The following is a 19,685-nucleotide window of genomic DNA, read 5'->3' as shown; positions in this document are numbered from 1 at the left end:
ACCAGTCAGTGACTGGAGGGGGGGGTCCCCCTGCCCCCTGCTGCCAATCTCACCGACTGGGAGGATCCTCCTGCAGCAACACTTACCGACCAGCAAGCAGCCATGCTGCTCCCAAAAATGGCTTCGGCACTTCCGGAAGTGGCCACAGTTTACATCCAGTGCTCGCAGTCCCTGGCCGGTGCTCACAGGGGGGTACCAGTGCTCCCACCTGCCTCCCCCCCCCCGGCCCATCACCTAAGTGGGGAGCGCAGCCAGTCAGGGTGTGCACCAGCACTGGCAAGGGGTGCATGTGCACCCCCATGCACCTCCTACGTGTCACCACTAATGGTTGCAAACTCCTGGAAGATCAAATCAAGCTCAACATTTGGAAAAACCTCTACACAGTCAGAGTGTCCAGACTGTGAAATAAGCTCCATCCAGAGGTGGTGCAATCACTTAGCCTGCAAATCTTCAAGAGGAGACTAGACAGTCACCTTGCTGGGGTCACCTGACCCTCAGTTATCTTTCCTGCTTGGTGCAGGGGGCTGGACTCGATGATCTTCTGAGGTCCCTTCCGGCCTTACAATCTATGACTGGAGGCGGCCTTTGGCACGAGTCCAAATCAGGCTCAAACACATGCCTTTGGAACTTCTCCCTCTTGCCTTATCCACTCTATCACCCCCATTTTAGTCAGGTAGGTTTGCATTTTAAGTCTGTGTCCATAAACAGCCCTCCAGGCAGGAAAGCTGTTGATGCTAAAATCATCTTGGGGGAATCTGCTGTCACTATAATGATGGGAGCTAACCTTTTTGGCAGGTGTGCCACAAATTAGCCCTGCACCCTCCTTAATTTGATCCCTTTCCCCTGCCCTAGATGCTGCTGTGCATCCTGTCCCGTCCCTGATCATCTGTGCACCACACACAGAGGATGCCCGTGCCACTTGTAGTACCTGTGCCACAGATTGACTGACTACCTCTGGACTGTAATGTGATACTCTATAATAAGTAACTTGTGTTGTTATATAAATCCATCACTTGTGTAATAAGGATCTGCCCATACCATCAAAGGCCTCAGACAGCACAGTGATGAGTGCAAGGTAAGTATCTGTACACAGCAGAAAAGAGTGTGAAGGCAAATTGATATTCTGCACCATGGCCCAGCTGAGCAGCTGTGGTGTCTGATCCTGAGTAGTCAGTTTCAGATCTATGCCAAACTGTGCTGTGTTTGAACTGGCTGCTTATCTTATAAATACAGAACCTTTGCCATTTCAGCCATTTCTGCCTACACTCCCCAAACCATCTGATCTATCTCACACATAGAGCAAGATAGTCTGTCAGTATGAGGATGGCAGACTGGATTCTTTCCTTTGATAAATGACCATGGCAGGTTAGGAACTGTGGCAACAGCTGATATTACCAGGCATATCCCTACATAGTAAAGGATAAGTGGTGCCATAATGACAGTAAGGTACTTACCAATTACCACCATAGATAAAATATTGATTCTTCTACCTTCTCTGAACCCAGAATTGCAAGGCTTAGTCCCCCATTTGCTTTCCCCATTGGCTGCAAAGATAATTGTGGCTTTGGACGTTGGGAATCTTGATTTGCCATGAGCCTTTTGGGTGAAATGGCCAGGAGTTTTGCACAACTTGGGTGCTTTAAAATGTCAAAAGCAGCCTCTTTACCTCAAGGTAACACTTGTGAGCATAGGGGTAAGTCTTACATCAAGGATGTGAAAAGAAATGTACACGGCTGAGGGAGAGTATGGTATTGTCAGTGTGTGTGAGTCTTGTGCATGCAGAAAAAGTGTGGCACCTGGAGGTAGAATGATGTGTCTAGAAAAAGGGAAGAACACAGGCATTCATTAGAGAGGGACTGTCCACTGAGAAGAGGCCATGGGCTGAAGGGGACCATGGTCCCTAAACATGAGTACCGTGAGGGTACCAGGAGCTCATGCTCCCAACAGTGTTCGACCTGTTTTTTACATCCTGTGTGAGGTTTCTGAAAGGTGCCCCCTTGTAGACCCCTCTCTCAGCTGGGGACTCCACCTAATGAGCTTGGCTGAGAAGCATTGCTAGTTGGCTCTAGCTTCCTGTGGGTGTGAGTTCTGGATCATGAGAAGGCAACAATGCTGCCTACTAATTGATATTAAAACCAGTAAATTTCCAGGTTAAGTCACTCCTCAGAGAGTTTCATAGAGCTTCTTTCCTTTTCCTTCAACCCAACAGGCTTCATTTCAAGCATTCCTGCCCGGAGCTCCCTCCAGCTCTGTGCCCTTCCATGTCACTCCACTGCCCAGTGCCAACTTCCAGCTAGCCCTGAGCAAGGACTTCATCAGCAATGGTATAGTTGTTCTGACTGGTGCTGCCAGTGTCAATGTCACAAACCAAGGAGGGGTAAGATGGTGGTAACATCACATGTATGACTATAAAAAAAATGACTGTGCTTCTATAGAGGGCAGGCACAGACACCTGTGGGCTTGCCTGATCTTAATGCATATGCAGTCCATGCCTAAGGAACAGCATAATGCTTTGCATGGTGTGCTTAAAGGCCATGGTGTGCTATGGGGTAGCATTTGACTGCAAATCATTTTTTCCTGTGGTTCTATTGCCATCAAGGGGCTGTATAATGAGAAGTTGCCATCTCCTTGAGGACTGCCCATAAGTGGAAAAAACATATGGAGAACATGTTTGAGTTGGAACTAAATTTTTCCTGCCTAGTTGTAACCTGGACCCTGTTTGCTTCTCAAACACATAGCTGTGATCCTACAATTTATCTTTTAGGGGCCTGCTAGGAAGAGGCAGAGGTGCAGTATGGGCCATCCTGCCCAATGAGGAGAGGCTGCAAATCCTTCAGAATTCCTTGATGGGATGGCCAAGGGCCTTTGTCACGTAGAACTTGTACTTGCTGCAGATGAGTACATAGTGACCCAGTACATCCTTTCCTCCCTTCTGATAATTAAAGAATGTGGCTGAGGAGGGACAGTTATTTTCATGGACACAATGTTTGTAAACATTCTAAAGTAGAAACAGATGCATCCAGCTGACTGACACTGTCTTTCCTTCATTAGAACCAGCTAATGACATTGAACCTGGCAGGTCTGATTCCTGAGGTTAGTGAATTTCACTCTTAAACTTCTCTGTGGAAATGATTAAGCATTGAACCTTGTATGTTTAGACCTATGCTCCCTATGAACAGACCCTAATGAGTCATTTCACTGCTACAGTTTCTTCCTGGCTGGGTACAAAACTTTCAAGGTGAGGCATTCAGAAAGGCACATTCTTCTAGCACTGGGACACAGCTGTTGTGATTGTACCCACAGGGCGCATCTACACATGCAGTTAATGTGCCAGAATTTTCTGGTCAGAAAATTCAGGCTCATTAATGTGCTCCTGAATGCATATCTACATGCGCACCCCTGTCAGAAGTAAATTGTGCCTGACAGGAGCAGCTCAATCCTGGGCTGTTCCTGCCCTTTTTTGCCCCCCTGCAGCAGCAAGGGGGAGCTTTAGGCTTCCCTGGGTGCCAGCTTCAGCGTTGGCAGGGGGCCCAGAGGCTGGTCCCAATCTCCACCAGGTGGGGAGAGCTGTGTTGGCTGCAGGGGCATCTGTCTTGCCCCTGTAGCTGGCACAGCTCTCCTGACCACATAGGGATCAGGATCGGGACAGCTGCTCCCGCATTGGGGCTTAGCCAGCCAGCAGCGGGTCCCCTGCTGCCTGAGCTGACCAGGAGTAAATTGTTAGTGGGCATGTCTACATGAGTTGCTATGGCACAGTAGCAATGAGCTACTGTGCAGTAGCTCATTGCTACCATGCAGTAGCATTGTTGGGCACTAACTGTGTAAAAATGATACTGCACAGTAGTAATGAGTTTGCTGCTACTGCATAGTAACATCGGGGAAAAAAACATGCAGTGATGGTACTGTTCAGTAACACCAGTTACTGCACATTTAGTCCTTGCTTATGCAAGTACTAAATGACTGTGCAGTAACAACTGTGCAGTCCACCACTCGTGCAGACATGGCCAGTGTCTACACATGTGCTGTGGTGCATTAACTAATGCACTATTTATTTGTTACCTGTATGTGTTGGTATTGGCAAACAGAACATTCGACTAATTTAATGTGCAGTAAGTCCCACACACATGTAGATGGTGATACTTTACTGGGTATTAGATTAGTCTAATGCACAGTAAAGCATCTCATATAGATGTGCCCACAGTCTTTTTAAATGCATTAATAAAAGAGATGCATAAATGACCTTGGAGTTTTATAGTTGCTTTTGTATGACAATCTGGCCCTTGCAATTTGATTTCTGCTGGAAGAAGTATCCAAAAACCTAAATAATCTTCAAAACTTCTAGGTTTTTTGAGTCCAAAATGAGGCTTTCAGTCTCATCTAAGGTTTTCTTCAGCAAAGATTAATATGGCCTGGCCTTTCTTCAGCTACAACTAAAATGTCCAAAGCAAACAACTTGGTCAATTTTTTTCTGAACGTAGGTCTTCGGATGAAAAAAACAAGAATTTTTTTTTTGCAAAATATCCATCCTTATTATCCAAGCAGCTGGAGAAGTGGTTGAAAACATTGATTCAAAATTCTGATTTATAGTTTTGTGGAATATTTCCTGTATTTCAGACATTCCTAACAAATAACAAGAATAAACTAACTGTGAAGTTCAGAACTTTAGGAAGAAACAGGCCTTAAGAACTGCACCAAGATCAACTTTTTTTAGGCCTCTAACAGCTTTTGCTCTTCACTTGATCACACCTGCTGAAACCCCATGGAGATAAGGGCAGAATTTAGACAATGTTTTGTCATTAAGACAGGGTAGATATGTGGCATTTTTAACTTGAAGAAATATTCTTTGAAAGTCCAGATTCAACACAATGCCTACACAACACAACAATGCTCACTGTAAAACTTCTTCATTTGTCAGTCAATATAGCAACAAATGACTGAGACAGACTGTCATTAAGAACACATGTAACATCCAAGTAGGACTGAACAACTACACACAGCTGCCACCTAGCAGCCTTCCCTTCACTTTCTGCTCTTTATATGGAAAAACGATACCTTCCAAAAGCTGCTATAACTTGGGTAACAAGATCTGGGTTATCAGTTGTTATTGGAACTAGATTTTCAGAGAACCACAGTACTCCATGTGCTGAGTTCTCTTGAAAATCCGGTTGTAAGAAGGCAGAGAACATTCCAAAACTGAAAGCCATTGGTGGAAGAGCAGGCTCTGATATGGTTTTGAGATGGTCCGTAGGGATGGCTAACAGCAATACCTATCTCAGTTACTGCAGTATGAAATCTATGATACCTGTTAATATATCTTGACTACCCAACTGTATTTGTGCCTCTCCTTCCAGCTTTCTCAACTCTTCCGAACTTCTAAGCCACTTGTGGTAAAAATTAAGGGTATGAACTCCACACTGGTTTCTCTTGAGAAACAGAGCCCCAAGGTGCAGCAAACTCTGTCCATTAAGATCTTAACACCCAGACAACTGGTTCTACTTGTGGAAGTTGTAAGTATTGACATAAGACAGCTACAGCCCACCTCAGATGGCCATCAACAATACTGGAGTTCTGTCAAGCTTCTTTTGAGGGTGGAAAGTGGGGAATTTTCCACTATCCAGAGTATTTACTTACTGGCTGTAAATGCTGAGTGATTTCCTACCCAAAGGTTGTCATTTTCTGTATCTCTCTTGGCTTTCAATTAAATATATCCTAGCACATTGTGCAGCTGGTGCAGCAGCCCTTGGGACCCTTTTGTGGTTTCCTTCAGTGCTCTGGAAATGAATCCTCAGCCTATAGCCTCCATATTCTCTGCTTTGCAAGTTCCAGAAAGACTCAAATCTGCAACATGCCTCTGGGGACATGATTGTTCTCAGCTCATCTGTACTGTGATGTGGCAGCAGCAGACTGGGGCACTGGGAACAGCTGCCTACATAACCCATCTCAGGAGAAAAAAGTACTTTAGGGCAAGATATCCCTACTGAGGCCAGCAAGGGCAGGACAATCAGTGGCCATATTCCATTTCACTCCATGACTGTGAGGATCTCTGTAGCACAGAGATGAGTGGAAAATGAATGTACTGAAGCCAACTCTGCTGTACCCACAGCCCACCTGCCTATCAATAAACACTTTATTGAAGACCAGTGTGCCCATAACACCAAAAACACAGCCATCAGGAGCAAAATTATGTGCTTTCTGGTATCCCTGCTTTCTCCCCTGCCACGACAGGCTTCAAGGAGGAAAGAGCTCTGCTCCAGTTTGAGCTGAACCATTGAAATGTTAACCTTTGTCAATGACCCTTTTAATTGTGATTTCAGGCTGTTGTCTCCAGGATCCAGTTTTCTCTTGTTGATGGCAAGCTGTTGATTTCTTTATCCCAGGACAGGTATTTATCAAACCAGGTTCTGCCCCAGCTTCAGTGAGTTCATGCTAGTGCCACAGCAGAAACTGGGAATGTAATGGTCAGCAGCAAGGCCTGGATTTTCAAAGGAATGTAGGCAGTTTGGATGCCAAATATACCCCCTTGAAAATCCCAACTCAGAGGGTTTGCACACAAAGAAGGTCACATCCTACCAACAAAAGGCACCTAGCAATCTCTGAAAAGGATCACAGAGCCGTACTCTCAATTGGTGCAAATGGGTGTAGCTCTGTGGAAGTTACTGGAGCTGCCAGTGTTAACCTTGCACCCAGCTCTGAGTTGGCCCATAACCTACATGGTTATGAATATGTAATCTTAAAACTTCTTGATGACTAATAATTTTATCATGCCCTGGGGGGAGTTTAATTACACTAATACTAAAAACTAATACATTGGAGCCAGGTTATGATACAGAATATGCCCTTACAGGGAGGAGTGGGGGCATCATGGTAACCCTTACACTGCTGCACCTACTACAATGGCTGTGAGTGCTGCACATGTACCCATTATTCCCCATCTAAAACAAATGAGTAGGGACAGGTTGGATCCTTGTTGCAGTCCCTCAGATGCAGGCTAGCCCAGCTGAGCCAGCATGCTGGAAGGAGGATAGGAATTCATTGCTAGGAGAGGCCAACAGTGTATTTTCATCCTTTCAGCTCTCAGCTACCAAACCAGTGTTGGGCAGTTCACTGCAGATGTAAGGGGGGAATGCAGTTTCTTTTAACCCCTGCTCACTGCAGGCACAGTTATGCAATGTTTCCTGTACAAAACCCAGTATAGCAATCAGCACCTGAGCTAAAGGAGCCACAGCTACCTTGAGTGTTTTCAAAAGCAGGATACATGAAAGGTACACATCAGTTCTTCTGGCTCCCTCCTGATCAATTTTGCCTTGTGATTTCAAGGCATTTTCTTAGTGCCCCTTTTGCTACATATAATTCAGTATCGCTACAGCCCTGTAAATCAAAAGACCCAGTTATTTCTGTTCAGGATGCAACCTTAATGATTCACTTGATAATTAGAACTGATGTAAACTTCAGCTTCTTTTTGTCAGCTGACATGTCCAGATACCACTGATACATTTTAAAATAAATCTTAATCTTGATTTCCCTTCAAGTCTCAGCACATCCAGTGTCATGTACCCAAACACATGCCTACATCCTAGATTCAAATGCACTTAACATGCACACAGGCTGTGCCTAATTCACAGACATGCTCATCCCATGTAACTGCTTTCACCATGCCTACTCACCCTAGACAAATACCATACACATGCAGAATGCCAAATATACACAGACATGCAACACCCAATTCCCTGAACATGGCCTGTCCTACCTATAACATTTCTTCACTCACATATATCCCCATTAATGGTTGTGACCAATGCAAATGAGGTCCAATCCTAGAATGTGCCATGGTGCCTTCATTCTCCTCTTCCTGTCACAAGCTGTATCTGGCTCCTGAGATGGCTTTGTAATACCATGCTTGGAGGACTTTTTTTTCTCATATCGTTTAAAATCTTAAAGATGTTATACCCTTGCACCAAAAGATGGAAATATTTAGGCCTGAGCTATGGCTGGGTGGGTGAGGGTGATGGGGAAGTGATGCATGAAAGCAGCTGTTGCTCTCCCCAGCTGATTTCCTCAGTGGTAAGAATCTGAAGCAGCTGCTCCCTGACAGCTTACACCTGACTATATGATGTGCTGGGTCTTCTTATTTTTCCTGTAGCTTCAACATAGTCCAGAATAAGTCACCTATTGGCTCCATCAGTGTAAGTTCCAGATTTCAGACCTGCCTCAAAAACCCTACAAGGAAACATTTGGGTCTCCTGGCTCTTGTGATGTGTTAGTTTGGAATTGTACAGTTTGCTGGCCAAAGAAAAGAAGGCTGTCAGGGGGTTTGTGACTGTCCTTCCTGGATTAAGTTCCCGTCCCTTTCTCATCCTTCTTCCTCCTGAGATTTTAGCATAGTTAGAATACCCATTCCTCTGCATTATGCTGTATATATCTAGTGCCTCAGGAGTCCTGCTGGTCACCTGCAAGAGCTAGGAAGAATTATTTGGCTGCTGGGGTTTGTTGTATTTAAGTTTTGTTTCTCCTTCCCCTGAAGCTCTGGTTGCCCATCACTGCTACAGGTGGGAGACTGAGAATGGCTTGGAAGCAATAGCACTTCTAGTAGTATTTAAAAACCTCTCTGGTCTTGGGCTGGTGTGTCTTGCTCATGCCATGTGTTGCTCATACTATGTCCTTCCTGACACCAGGTGGTCAGGAAGGCGTTTTCCCTCAGGTCAGATTGGCAGGAGCTACTGGGGGTGTTTTGCCTTCATTCACAGGGTGGGACATTGTCCATTTCCTAGGATCATAGAAGCATATTTTACCTATCTAATTCCTTGCCATTGCAGGGGCTCAAGATGTTGGTTGTACCCTGTGACTCTTTTGTTGTCTTTCTGTGGCACACTTTTGTTTTTTGGGATTCTCTCTGTTTATCCTAAAGATCCCAAGGTGGTGTAGGGTGTTGGGGACATTTTGTGACCATGAAGGGGGCATGTGTGAGGGGTGGGAGTGGTTGCTCTTGAGGGCTCTTTTGAGCTAAATATCAATTGCATGGAGCCTGTGATCTCAAGGGACTGAATCTGATGCTCACTTTGTCCCTTCCAGCCCTGTGTTCCTGTCTCTTCCACTCTGGGGTTCAGGTCAGGGTTGTTCTTTGCTTTTGCACTCTTTCTTCTCATGGAAGTATTTTTAAATTCCTCTTATGAAATGTCTTTATTTGGTTGTATGGTAGAGATGCTGAGCCTGGGACCCTCTGTGCCTGGCACTACAAAGCCACATAGGCAATGGCAGACACTGTCCTGCAGAACTTACAGAATCCATAAACAAAAAAGGGGCAGGGAAGGATAGGGAACAGATGGGGCAGTGACTACTCCAAGGGGTCAAGTGCACCAGTGGCACAGATACAATCAGACCATATGAGCCCTGTCTCAGTGCTCTCACCACCAAATGGTGTTGCCTCTTGTAACAGACAGCTCCTTTTATCCCCACTGGGCATCTGCACAATACATTAAATGTGCAGTAGACTAATTCTACTGTTCATTAGCACATTATGGCAAAAGCTGTGCTTTTGAGCTAATGCACAGTAGAATTAGTCTACTGCACATTAGTGCCACTTAAAGGTGTGCACTGGCATTACTGCACAGTAGTGCTGTTTACTGCACATTTAGTTAGTGCCTGTAATTACAGGTACTAAACTAAATGCACACTAACCATGGCACATTAATGCACATGTAGATATGCATAATCCAGGGTCTGGGAGGGGTTAACATCCTGGCTCTGTTGTATACTATGACATGAGACTATCACTGCAGCTTTCAAAGATGGGATCTAAGCACCACACAGCTCTCTACCCCCGCAAGTTTTGGGGGTGTCTAGATGTCAGCTCAGGCTGATCTGCGGTGACAGAGGCACTTGCTGAATTCCATCCTTCTGTTCCAGGCCCAGACCTTCCATAGATGGATCAAGGACCTTCTCCAGGATAGGTTCCTCCCAACCATGAATGGTAAGAGCAGAGAGACATAGTGGGAGCTCATAGCATTCTGAGTAGACTGGTGGCTGGTGGATGTGGGGAGCCCAGCATGACCTCCATGACACCTGCTGAAAGGGCAACAGGGGCCTAAAGCAGTAGAGACATTTGAAGTGAATTTTTTCTAAAGTCATGAAAGAAGCAAGACAAAATGCCCTGTGGACTAAAATGCCTCTGACAAGCATGGACAATTTTCTTGCCTCTTTCTCATGGTTGTAGCCTTATGATTCTCCAGGGATGTCAGCAGGTCCCTGCTCCATTATCCAAATGAGGAATGAGGTTGATTAAATGATGGGTCCAACATCACACCAGATGTCTGTGGCAAAGAAGAAATTAAATGCAGGCCTCCAGCCCTCAGCCACCAAGTCGCCCTTCTTTCCTTTGGATGGCAATGACCATTCTTGCTCCCTTGACAGTGTGTCATGTCCCTTTTCTGGGGAGGTAGTTCCACAGCCCATTCTCTACTGAGGCAGATGAAAAGGGGCCAGCCACTGCCAGCTGCAAATGGACTCAATCAATGTGGGCTAATATAAGCAGCTGGACCCAAACTGCTGTGCTCAGGCTAGAACAGCTTTCAGCTACCCCAGAATTCTGGGATAGTTGGACACAGGATTTTGGTTGGGTTTCATCATTCCTTCTCCTTGACCTCTCCTTAGAGAGATGGGTGCAGGCAAAGGCCTCTCACACATGGGTCATGAATGAGTTACTGGCATGAATGAGAGCTGCTCCTGAAAGTACAGGTTACAGGCTGATGATGGCATTTGTCTTCTCTAGATATGTTCAGTGCAGGGATCATTCTCCCTTCTGTGCTAAACACCCAGTGGAGTAAGGTCAGCATTGCCATTTACCAGGTATGATGAGGACCTAGAGGCATGAGCCTTCACTTCCAGGAGGGAGAGGGATGGGGACATAGTGGGGAGATAGCCAGGCTGCTATGCCAGGTGAAGGGAGGGATGAGGGAGGCTACTGCAGATGATTATTAGGAACTGTCCACTGCAGCTTGGAGTAGGTAGGAATGCTGCTCCTGCTATTGAGAACTGCCATGTGCTGCTGATGGCAGCCTGAATAGTAGCCTTATGTCTAGTATGCTACCCATCACACTGCCTTGGATCATGGTACAAGAGTCAAGTTCAACTCCTATGTCAACCTTTTCCAAGGTGGTCCCTGATTTTGAGGGCCTTGGTTTTGGGAGCCCCCATGTAGAAAGCAGGGAGTTACTTTGAACTCGAGGATAAATTATATGAATGTCATATGCTGTCCTTTCCATTAGGGTGGCCTTGTGATTTCAATGTGATTGACAAAGCGAGCACTACTCTCAAGAACGCTGAGCAGTCACAGCCTGACCACCAGAAGGAGAACACCAAGAGTGACATGTTCCAAACCATTACACAGGATTTTTCCAGTTCTCTACATTAATCTCATCCATTCATCGCCTTGCAGGTTTTAATGCAAAGAAGATAGGAGGCCTGAGACCTCACTTCTATGGAGACCATATTTCATGTGCCACTTCTAATAAGTCACCTATAACCCATCTGCCCTGAGTGAGGCCCCTGTGGGCAGGGGAGGGATGTGCCTAAGCATGAGAAGTTCTTTTAGTCTCCTGTGTGATGTCACCTTGTTTATGAAACACCTCCCTGCTTTGGGCACCCTACCTAAAACCCATGGTTATCTCAGACAAAACCAGAAAATCCAATAAAATTAAATATGGAGATCACACTGGTCCAAGAGCCTTGGAGGAAGAAAAGTTCAAAGAGCTGTTTTACTGACAAAGATGGATGGGTTTGAATCAGATAATTCTGGTCTGGATTTCCAACCCCTTCTATTGCGTGGTGCTTCAGGGTTTTGGGTTACCGCAGAGAGAAGGTCCAGATCTTTATCTGGGATGTTCAAGCTGGGATCAAGGTTAAGACCCATTTTCATTTGTGAATGGTTACCTCTATAGCCAAATTAAAGTCAGTAGAAACAACAGTGATTCATCAATCTGGAGCTGCAGGGGCAGACACACAGTGTGGGCCTTCACCCCTTAGTCCTGCCTCCCTCTGCTGAGATACCAATTTGGATGTAGATACCAGTTCATTAGGAACTATTAGAGGCCTAGCAGGGCAACACTGCACTCTGGGCAGTCACAGCACATGGGGCAGTGCCAGCTGCTGAGACACTGAGACCAGCTTCTTATTTTTGCACCCTTCCTCCCTGAAGGACATTGCCTGGGGCAGCTGGCCTGGCTGCCCCCACTTAGCTTACCCCACAGGGAGCTGTGCTGAGACACCAGCTCCTTTCAGAGAGGCCTCATGCAGCCATCAGCTGGTCCTGTCCATCCAGCTCATGTCTGCAGCACTGACTATCCCTGAATCTCCTGGGAATTTTCTCCCTGCTTAAACACGCCAAGTCCTTTTCACAGGGCTCCTTTGTCAATGCCAGCATGACACTTTGCTCTGATGTCACCTAGGCAGGGAGCAGGCTGGCTGTCACTCCTGGACGGAAGGACTGCTTCATTTCTTATTCAGGAGATGCAGCAGCAGATTTCTGAGAGAGCAGCAGAGTTAGCAAGTGCCAAAGGCACTGTGGGGGGGATGCCCTGGAGTCCTGGCTTTTCTGACTTTCCTAACATTGACTTTACCTCCCACTCATCAAGCTGCAACAAACCTCAAGCAGTGATAGACACTTGTTGTGACTCTATTCCCCTGCTGCACCCTTAGCTCCTGTCAGTAGCATCTGTGTCTTGCAGTCACAAGAATGTTCTATTGATTTACTCCAGGGTGGGTTTGTAGGGATGCTGGCATGGTGGAAGAGCAGAGGAAAGAGAGAGGCACTGAGGCAGCACTAACTTGGCTGGGTGGGAGCTAGCATGGTACATACAACAAAGGGCCTTGCAGTGCCCTCTGAGCTGTAGGCATCATCCTGCTCCCACAGAAATCAATGGGAGCTTGCCATTGGTTTCACTGGCACCAAGAACTGGCCTTTTTTCACCCCTGAGGAAGCGAAAGGGAACTAAACTAGGCCAAAATACAATAAATATCATTGTGATTTGGCAGCATCTGGACAAAAAGTCAGTCAGTCGTACTGCCAGCAGCTAGGAGCCGCAGCCAGACATGTGGACGTGACATGTTTATACCCATGTTACTTATGTACATTTTGTGCACTGACATAAGGTAAACTGATGTCTTGAGGGGACAAATGACCAGCTCTCACAAGGCAGCTGTTGCAGTAAGTGCCAGTTGGAGTTAGGTCATTGACTTCTCTGGGGCAGGATGTCACCAATCTATGTCCTCTGCAGGGCCATGTGGGCTGCTGACATTTACCACCCTGGCACCTGCATGTGGGCAGTGGCAGGGGCACTCATGTATCTCAGCTGCTGGTAATCTAACCATTGCATTAGCTAATTCTACTTAGACCTAACTGATGAGAGGTTAAAATCCAGTGGCCTGCAGTGTCCTCTTTCCACTGTATTTCCATTATTCCTGTCACTAAGAAGGTTACACCAGTTGGACATTTTTAAGGCAGCTGGTATAGACAAGGTGTGCAAGTTGTGTCACATGATTTTACACCTCTTGCCAATTTGCACTTCCCAAGATTGCAGCCCATGCATTTTGGAGTGGGTATTTAGGTCTGATTCTCATTCACACTAATGCCCCTTTATTTGACTTTAATCCTATAAAGGGTGCCCAAAGCAAGAAGGAATAACCCCTGGAGCCATGTGAAATGACCTTACTAAAGAAAAGCAGCAGAGCATCAGGCTGGGCACCTCCTGGACACATGGAAATAGGATGTGAAGGACTGTCTCAAAATCTGAATACTCTGATTTTTCTATTACCACAAATGTTGCAGATTCAGAAATTGCAGATGCTACCTGTCTCTGGGTTGCTGTCAATTTGTAAAACAGATGGGCTTGCTGCATGGACTTCACAAATGGAAATGTGGCTTTTGAATCCGCCTTCAGAAGAAAACATACACTGTCACCTCAGTGCAGCTGTCAAAGTGCTGCTAGGGGACTGGATTCAGGTCCAAATGGTGTGTGGGGTGAGGGTAATATATGGTTTGAAGAAAGCAACACCAATTTGACACTGATGTAATTAAAGCCTTTCATCCAGCTGGAGCCCTCCATACTTTTCAAATGTATTATACAAATGATGGGAACATCTTTATAAAGACTTCACTGTTTTTCTCTTCTTTTAAAGGGAAGCCAGCTCTGGGGTGGAGCACAGCTGTATGCAGAGGGATTAGGCAGAACTTTTGGACAGCAAATGAAACTATCTGAGTTTAATGTTTCTGTTTAATTTAATTTGATAGATATACATGTTGATGCACAGAACAAGGCAGCCCTGATAGCAACTGAACAACATTGCATTAGAATTTCAGGGTTCTTTTTCTAGTGATGTAGACCCATATGCCAAATCCCAACAGTGTTCACGGCCGGATTCGGTGTGCAGGGTCAGGCTGTGGCCAGATCTGACACAGGGGATCTGGCCAGTGTGTGGGCTGCAGCTGGAGCTAGCATGTAGGTTGGTCTACAGCTAGATCCAGCATGTCAGGCCCTGCACTAGATCAATCCTACAAACTGAACCCCATGTGCTACCTGCAGACTAGCCCTGTGCCACTTGTCTGGCCTCTGGGCCCAGGTAGGGTGGTACTAAGCTTTTAGAGGTATTGTGGACAATACACAGGAGCTTTTACAGAAATGGTAGGGAAGATAGTGACTGTGTCTCAAAGAGCCACATGATTTTCAGGTATCAGTTAGTGCAAATAGGACAATCAAACAAGACATGCAATTAGTTTTAGCAGAGCTATTGATTTTCTTGCCTGCCAGATAGCTGTGATTCAGACTCTAGGATGTCTTGCAAACACTTGTTCTGAGCAAGATTCATGGCAAAGGGTCAAATTAGCAGTAAAATAATCAATAACACTTGTCTGAAAATATCAGGAAAAGAGATTGCTTGTGAGTCACCCAAAAAGAAATTCTATTCCTCAGAATTGGGTGTCTGTCTGTGCCAGTGGTTAGAATCTGTCAGCAGGTTTGTCTGGGACGCTAAACACACCCAAGACTAAAATCAGGCCAGCATACTGATGGCTTCCTTTTTCTGAAGCAGAGAAAACTGATGGCACCACATGTGAAATATTACCTCAGTGGTGGAAACATGCATCTGTGTTTGCAACCAAACCAAGCTGGGAGAAAAGTAAGTCAATGTAATTCCTATCAGTAACAGATGCCCATAACACACATTGTACATTCCTGAAGGGCATTTAGAAATCTGATCCATACTTTCATACTCGGAAAAAGCAACGTCATTTCCACAGAAGTTCTAGGTTTTTGCCAGGAAGAGACCCCTGCAGTATTCTGGGAAGACCAGTCAAGGCCTTATGCAAAAAAATAAGTCCCTTCCCCTCCCCCCTACCTCAAGTGAGTACCTGCCAGTATTAAAAGCTGGCTCCTCTGTGCTGCTGCATTTACTTGTCTAACTTGGGATCCAGGAACTTTCCTCAAGACCATACCAGTAGTTGCACTAAGTGTTTCATTACTCAAGGCAAAATTAGGGAAGATTATGCCTGTAGAAGCAATCTCAAGAATTGACCATTGTCCTAATATCACAACAGCCACCCATGTCCCCATGCATCAACAGCAAAGATCAATTCTTTAGACTGGGTTGCGAACTGAGGTTTCATTCAGTATTAAAACTATTTCTCTCCTGCATGTAAGTCGTTACTTCAGATGCTTGACGGCTATCTTGTATTGGCAATGTAGTTGAACACTATGAAACTATGAAACATGTCCCGAATCGGTTCATGCTCAGAGTAAACCACCACAATGTGCTATGCATTGTTGACGGGCATTTGGACACTAGACAGCATCAGTTCATTCTTTGAAAGTTAACTTTTTAATTTTTACAGCAGTTGTATGTGTTTACCATATATAACTCCTCTGGATATCCACAATCAAATCTGGAGCTGTACTGGTGCCCTGGTCCAGGAATGATGACAAGAGCTTCCTGAAAAGCAGTTTTCAGCTTGAGTTTTGACAATCATTTTCACTTTTACCAGAACTTTCTCAGAAATTCTGGGTTTTATAGGGGTGCTGCTTCAACTATCATGTGATTTACAGACACTGGTGCAAAGATTAGGATCAAACAATAAAGTGAATGAGTTTTAAGAGACCTATTGATTTTCCTGTCTGCCAGGTAACTGTGATTCAATATCCATTAGGTCTTCCAAAAAAACCAAAGGGAAACAAAAAAACCAAACAAACCCCAAAACCTTTCTGATCTCAGTTCACTGCAAACAAGAGAGATAACAAATTGGAAAACAGTCAATAAAAGATGGTTTAAAAAGTCTGGACATGTGATGGTGAGTCAGGGAGGGAGTGATTATATTTGGTCTCTGAAAAGAGCTCTTTCTTTTAGTGGTAACTGCTAGTTGTTCTTGACTCTTGGCTTTCCAGGTGTATGTGAATGTCTATGCCTTTCTTCCAGTCTAAGCTTTAAAAGCAGCTCTTTTAACTCTCTGCCTCCCTGTCTTAATTGTTTCTATGTATAATACAATGGGGTATATGGGTTAGCTCTACTGATGTCAGTGATGCATTCAGCCCAGTTTGTCAGCTTACTTTAATTCAGTTGCTTGGTGCAATTTCTGTGCATGGACTGGCCATTATGGAAGAATAGGAGCCAGAACAGCAAATCATGAGTAATCAAAACTAGCATCTCATTGTTTGACAGCAGGATTTAGTAAGGAAAGAGCTAAATTAATATTAATGACTGAAGCTGATTTAAGAGTGTCCATAAAAAGAGGATATTTTAATTCAATTTGTTAAGAAACTGCTTTAGCTCAATTAGTGCAATATCTGTGTGTAGGCCTGGTCAGTAGCAACCTTAGTGGAGGGCAAATGGGGTGACCACCTGGGGCCTCGCACTTTAGGGGCCCCACATTTTTTGGGGGGGTGAAGTTTTTGCAAGTAAGTGGCTCTATTTGCATTTTAACACTCGACTATTTATCTAATTCCCCCAAAGAAAATTAAAAAGATCCATGATACAACTGTGGTGGGTTAATATTTACTTGAGTACATACCTCTTAGGGGTCCCAAATGACTCTCTTGCCCAGGGCCCCCAACAACCCTAAGGCCAGCACTGGTCTGGTCTTAGTCTCTTTTATACAAGAGAGTAATGACTAATGAATAAAAAATAATGAGTTCTGAATGCTCCTATTTGCCTAGGATCAGTGAGAAGCCTGTGTCTCCCCACAGTGCTTGGGGAATGTACTACAGTATCCAGTTTCTGCCACCTTCACAGCCAGCAGCCTGTAGGGAGGGAAGGATAGGGTGGTAGCCCTGAGGCTGTTATGGCTCATATCTCTCCCAGCCAATGCTTGCTTGTCTTGCTATTCCTCATTCTGAGCTTCCCAGACCATCTTCGGAAGCCCATTCCCTCACCTGGCCCTTTCAGTCTCAAGGACCAAAGGTAACGATGCCTATTTTCAAATGACTGCTAGCTAGGTTCCTGCTTCCACTATAACCAACCCACCCTCATAGCCAGAAGCCTCAAGATAGACTTCCTGTCACTTCTGTTAGTGCAAGGAGGGAGAGCTGTCACACAGGGTGAGGGGATATTTTAGTACCAGCACCCATAAGGGGCTGGAGAAGGCAAGCGGAGTTAGTGACTATACCCAAGGTGGGAGCCCCATTCTAGTGCTCCTTGGCTGTGCACATTTTGTTGGTGAGAAGATCCCTCCTTCTTTCTGGAGCTCATGCCTTTCATCTCAGTCTCTACCTGTTGGTCTTTTCTTGACCTGGTCAGACCAGGAACATAAATATGCCAGTTTGATATGAAGAGAATTTCTGGTCCAGTGGGCTATGGAAAACCAAGAGTTCAAGCCCTTATTCTGCCTGATTTAGATGAGACACTATGGCTAAGTACAGAGTCAAAAAGCCTGAGGTGGAATAAATTTAATTTATGCAGCATTTTATAAGTTGTGTAGATTGGATCTTTATCAGACAGAATACATGTTCACTCAGGGGTTGGCCAAGGCAGGAAAATGCTTGCACTGCCCAAGTGGGGGTGCTGCTGCACACCTCCCAGCCCTTCTGGATTGCAAATCCCCAGCACACACCCTTGCTAGTCCTTGCCTGTCAGCTGGGGAAGGGGACAGGTGGAGCGGGAAAGGACCTCTGCTTTGGCCTCCCAGTCGGGGTCTATACAGTGGGGGGTGAGGGGAGCTCCCACAGCTGACAGGCAGGGGGCTGGTGAGAGGACAGGGCTGGGGCATTTGCAGCCTGGCAGAGTAGCCATGTGGAGGAGAAAGCCCCCGCCTTGGGGGCTTCCCCCCCACCTGTTGTGCAGACCCTGGCTGGCGAGCTATGGTAGGAGTGGGGGGCCATTCCTCCCTCCCCTGGCCTGTCCCCTGTGGCTGAGAGGTGAGGTGAGGAGGCAAGGCTAGGGAAGCAGAGCCATGCTGGGGGTGGGGGGGAGGGAAGCCCCTATCTCCAGGGGCTTCCCCCTTCTTCCCCCCACTGTGCAGGCTATAGATGGGGTGGGTAGGGAATCCATCCTTGCCTCACCAACCCCTGTGCTGATGCCAGCAGGGCTGGTGGAGGCTGCTTCAGATTTGTGACAGCTGTGGGAAGAAGCCTGGGCAGAGCATGGGGCAGCACATGGGGCCCCAGGGCTGGGGTGGGGAGCAGGACAGAGCCACAGGTGGCTCATCCAGGGGACATGGGGGAGGGTGGCTCCCTGCCACTGTGTTCAAGCCCCAAGGGGAGGCATGGGGGGGCACATACCCTTTCAGATTTGTGTGCAGGGCAGGGCAGATGTGGGATGCCCACTGCGGGCTCAGGATTCCCCACCCTGCTGCCCTTCCCCTGGGAGCCCTGAGCTGCCATGGCAATGCACCCCCTGCCTGTCCAGCAGCTGCCGGGGTGGTGGCAGCATGGAGTTGTGCCCCCCACTGCTGCCAGGTAGGCGGGGGGCACATGGCCAGTATGGGAAGCCTGGGTGAAAGGCAACAGGGTGGGGAGCCTCAAGCCTGCAACAGGCATCCTGCATCTTCCCCCACCCCACTTGGCTCTGCTCCAGCTGTGCCATCGGCAGGGGAAGGGGGGCTGGGGGGGTTGCTATGTGTCCTGCCTTTACATTTAAAAAAAATAGTCATCCAGGCACACACACACACATGTATGCATGCGAGTGCACACACACCCTGCTCTGCCTTGCTACTTGTGTAGGGCAGGAACTGTCGGAGGACTTTGGTGGCAACTAATCCCAGGGGCTGGGTAGCAGGGTCTGCTCCCCCACCCTCTCAGCTGCACCTGGAACTGATTGGAGCCAGCCAGGTGGGGTAACAGGATAAACAGTCCCTGGGTGGTGATGGCAGGCACTGCCAGGCATCATGACGGGCCAGGAGAAGGGCACTGAGGGCTGGGCCAAGGGTAAGGCAGTGGTGCCCAGCAAGAAGGCAGTGTGGCTGGGCAGCCCAGCTTGCATGCCAAGGGCTTTGCCATCACTGATCTGCTGGGCCTGGAAGCTGAGCTGCAGCCCTACCCTTGGCCACTGCTGCCAGAGCTAAGGGTGAGGGCAAGGGCATGGGTGGTCAGGTGGTGTTGCGTGGTGACACCCTGCTGCTGGGTCTGGGCTTCCTGTGCAGGAAGCCCTGCCTGCTACCAACCTGTCTGCCTTTCCTGCTTCCTTGTGCCATGCTCCTGCTGCCCCCTGGGCCC

The 19,685-nt window shown here is 46.7% G+C and overlaps 1 protein-coding gene across 2 annotated transcripts in view; it reads left to right on the top strand.

The window, feature by feature from the left end:
- The window catches only part of LOC109294651, an 18,832-nt gene extending 4,612 nt beyond the window's left edge, over window positions 1–14,220 (top strand). Inside the window, exons 2-8 of one of the 2 annotated variants that reach the window (XM_019513107.1) lie at window positions 2,210–2,377; window positions 3,052–3,093; window positions 6,315–6,382; window positions 8,141–8,183; window positions 9,904–9,967; window positions 10,766–10,842; window positions 11,262–14,220. In XM_019513107.1, the coding sequence (XP_019368652.1) occupies window positions 2,210–2,377; window positions 3,052–3,093; window positions 6,315–6,382; window positions 8,141–8,183; window positions 9,904–9,967; window positions 10,766–10,842; window positions 11,262–11,285 (486 nt within the window). In that variant the 3' untranslated portion in view covers window positions 11,286–14,220. Of the gene's footprint in view, window positions 1–2,209; window positions 2,378–3,051; window positions 3,094–5,351; window positions 6,383–8,140; window positions 8,184–9,903; window positions 9,968–10,765; window positions 10,843–11,261 lie in introns of those variants that run through there. The other variant, XR_002096597.1, reaches the window with a different exon arrangement.
- The last annotated feature ends 5,465 nt before the right edge of the window (window positions 14,221–19,685 follow it).

The sequence above is a fragment of the Gavialis gangeticus genome, unplaced genomic scaffold (assembly GCF_001723915.1).
Source record: "Gavialis gangeticus isolate Ggan-Ray unplaced genomic scaffold, GavGan_comp1, whole genome shotgun sequence".
NCBI classification, from domain to species: Eukaryota; Metazoa; Chordata; order Crocodylia; family Gavialidae; genus Gavialis; species Gavialis gangeticus.
This window is presented reverse-complemented; position numbering and strand designations above follow the sequence as displayed.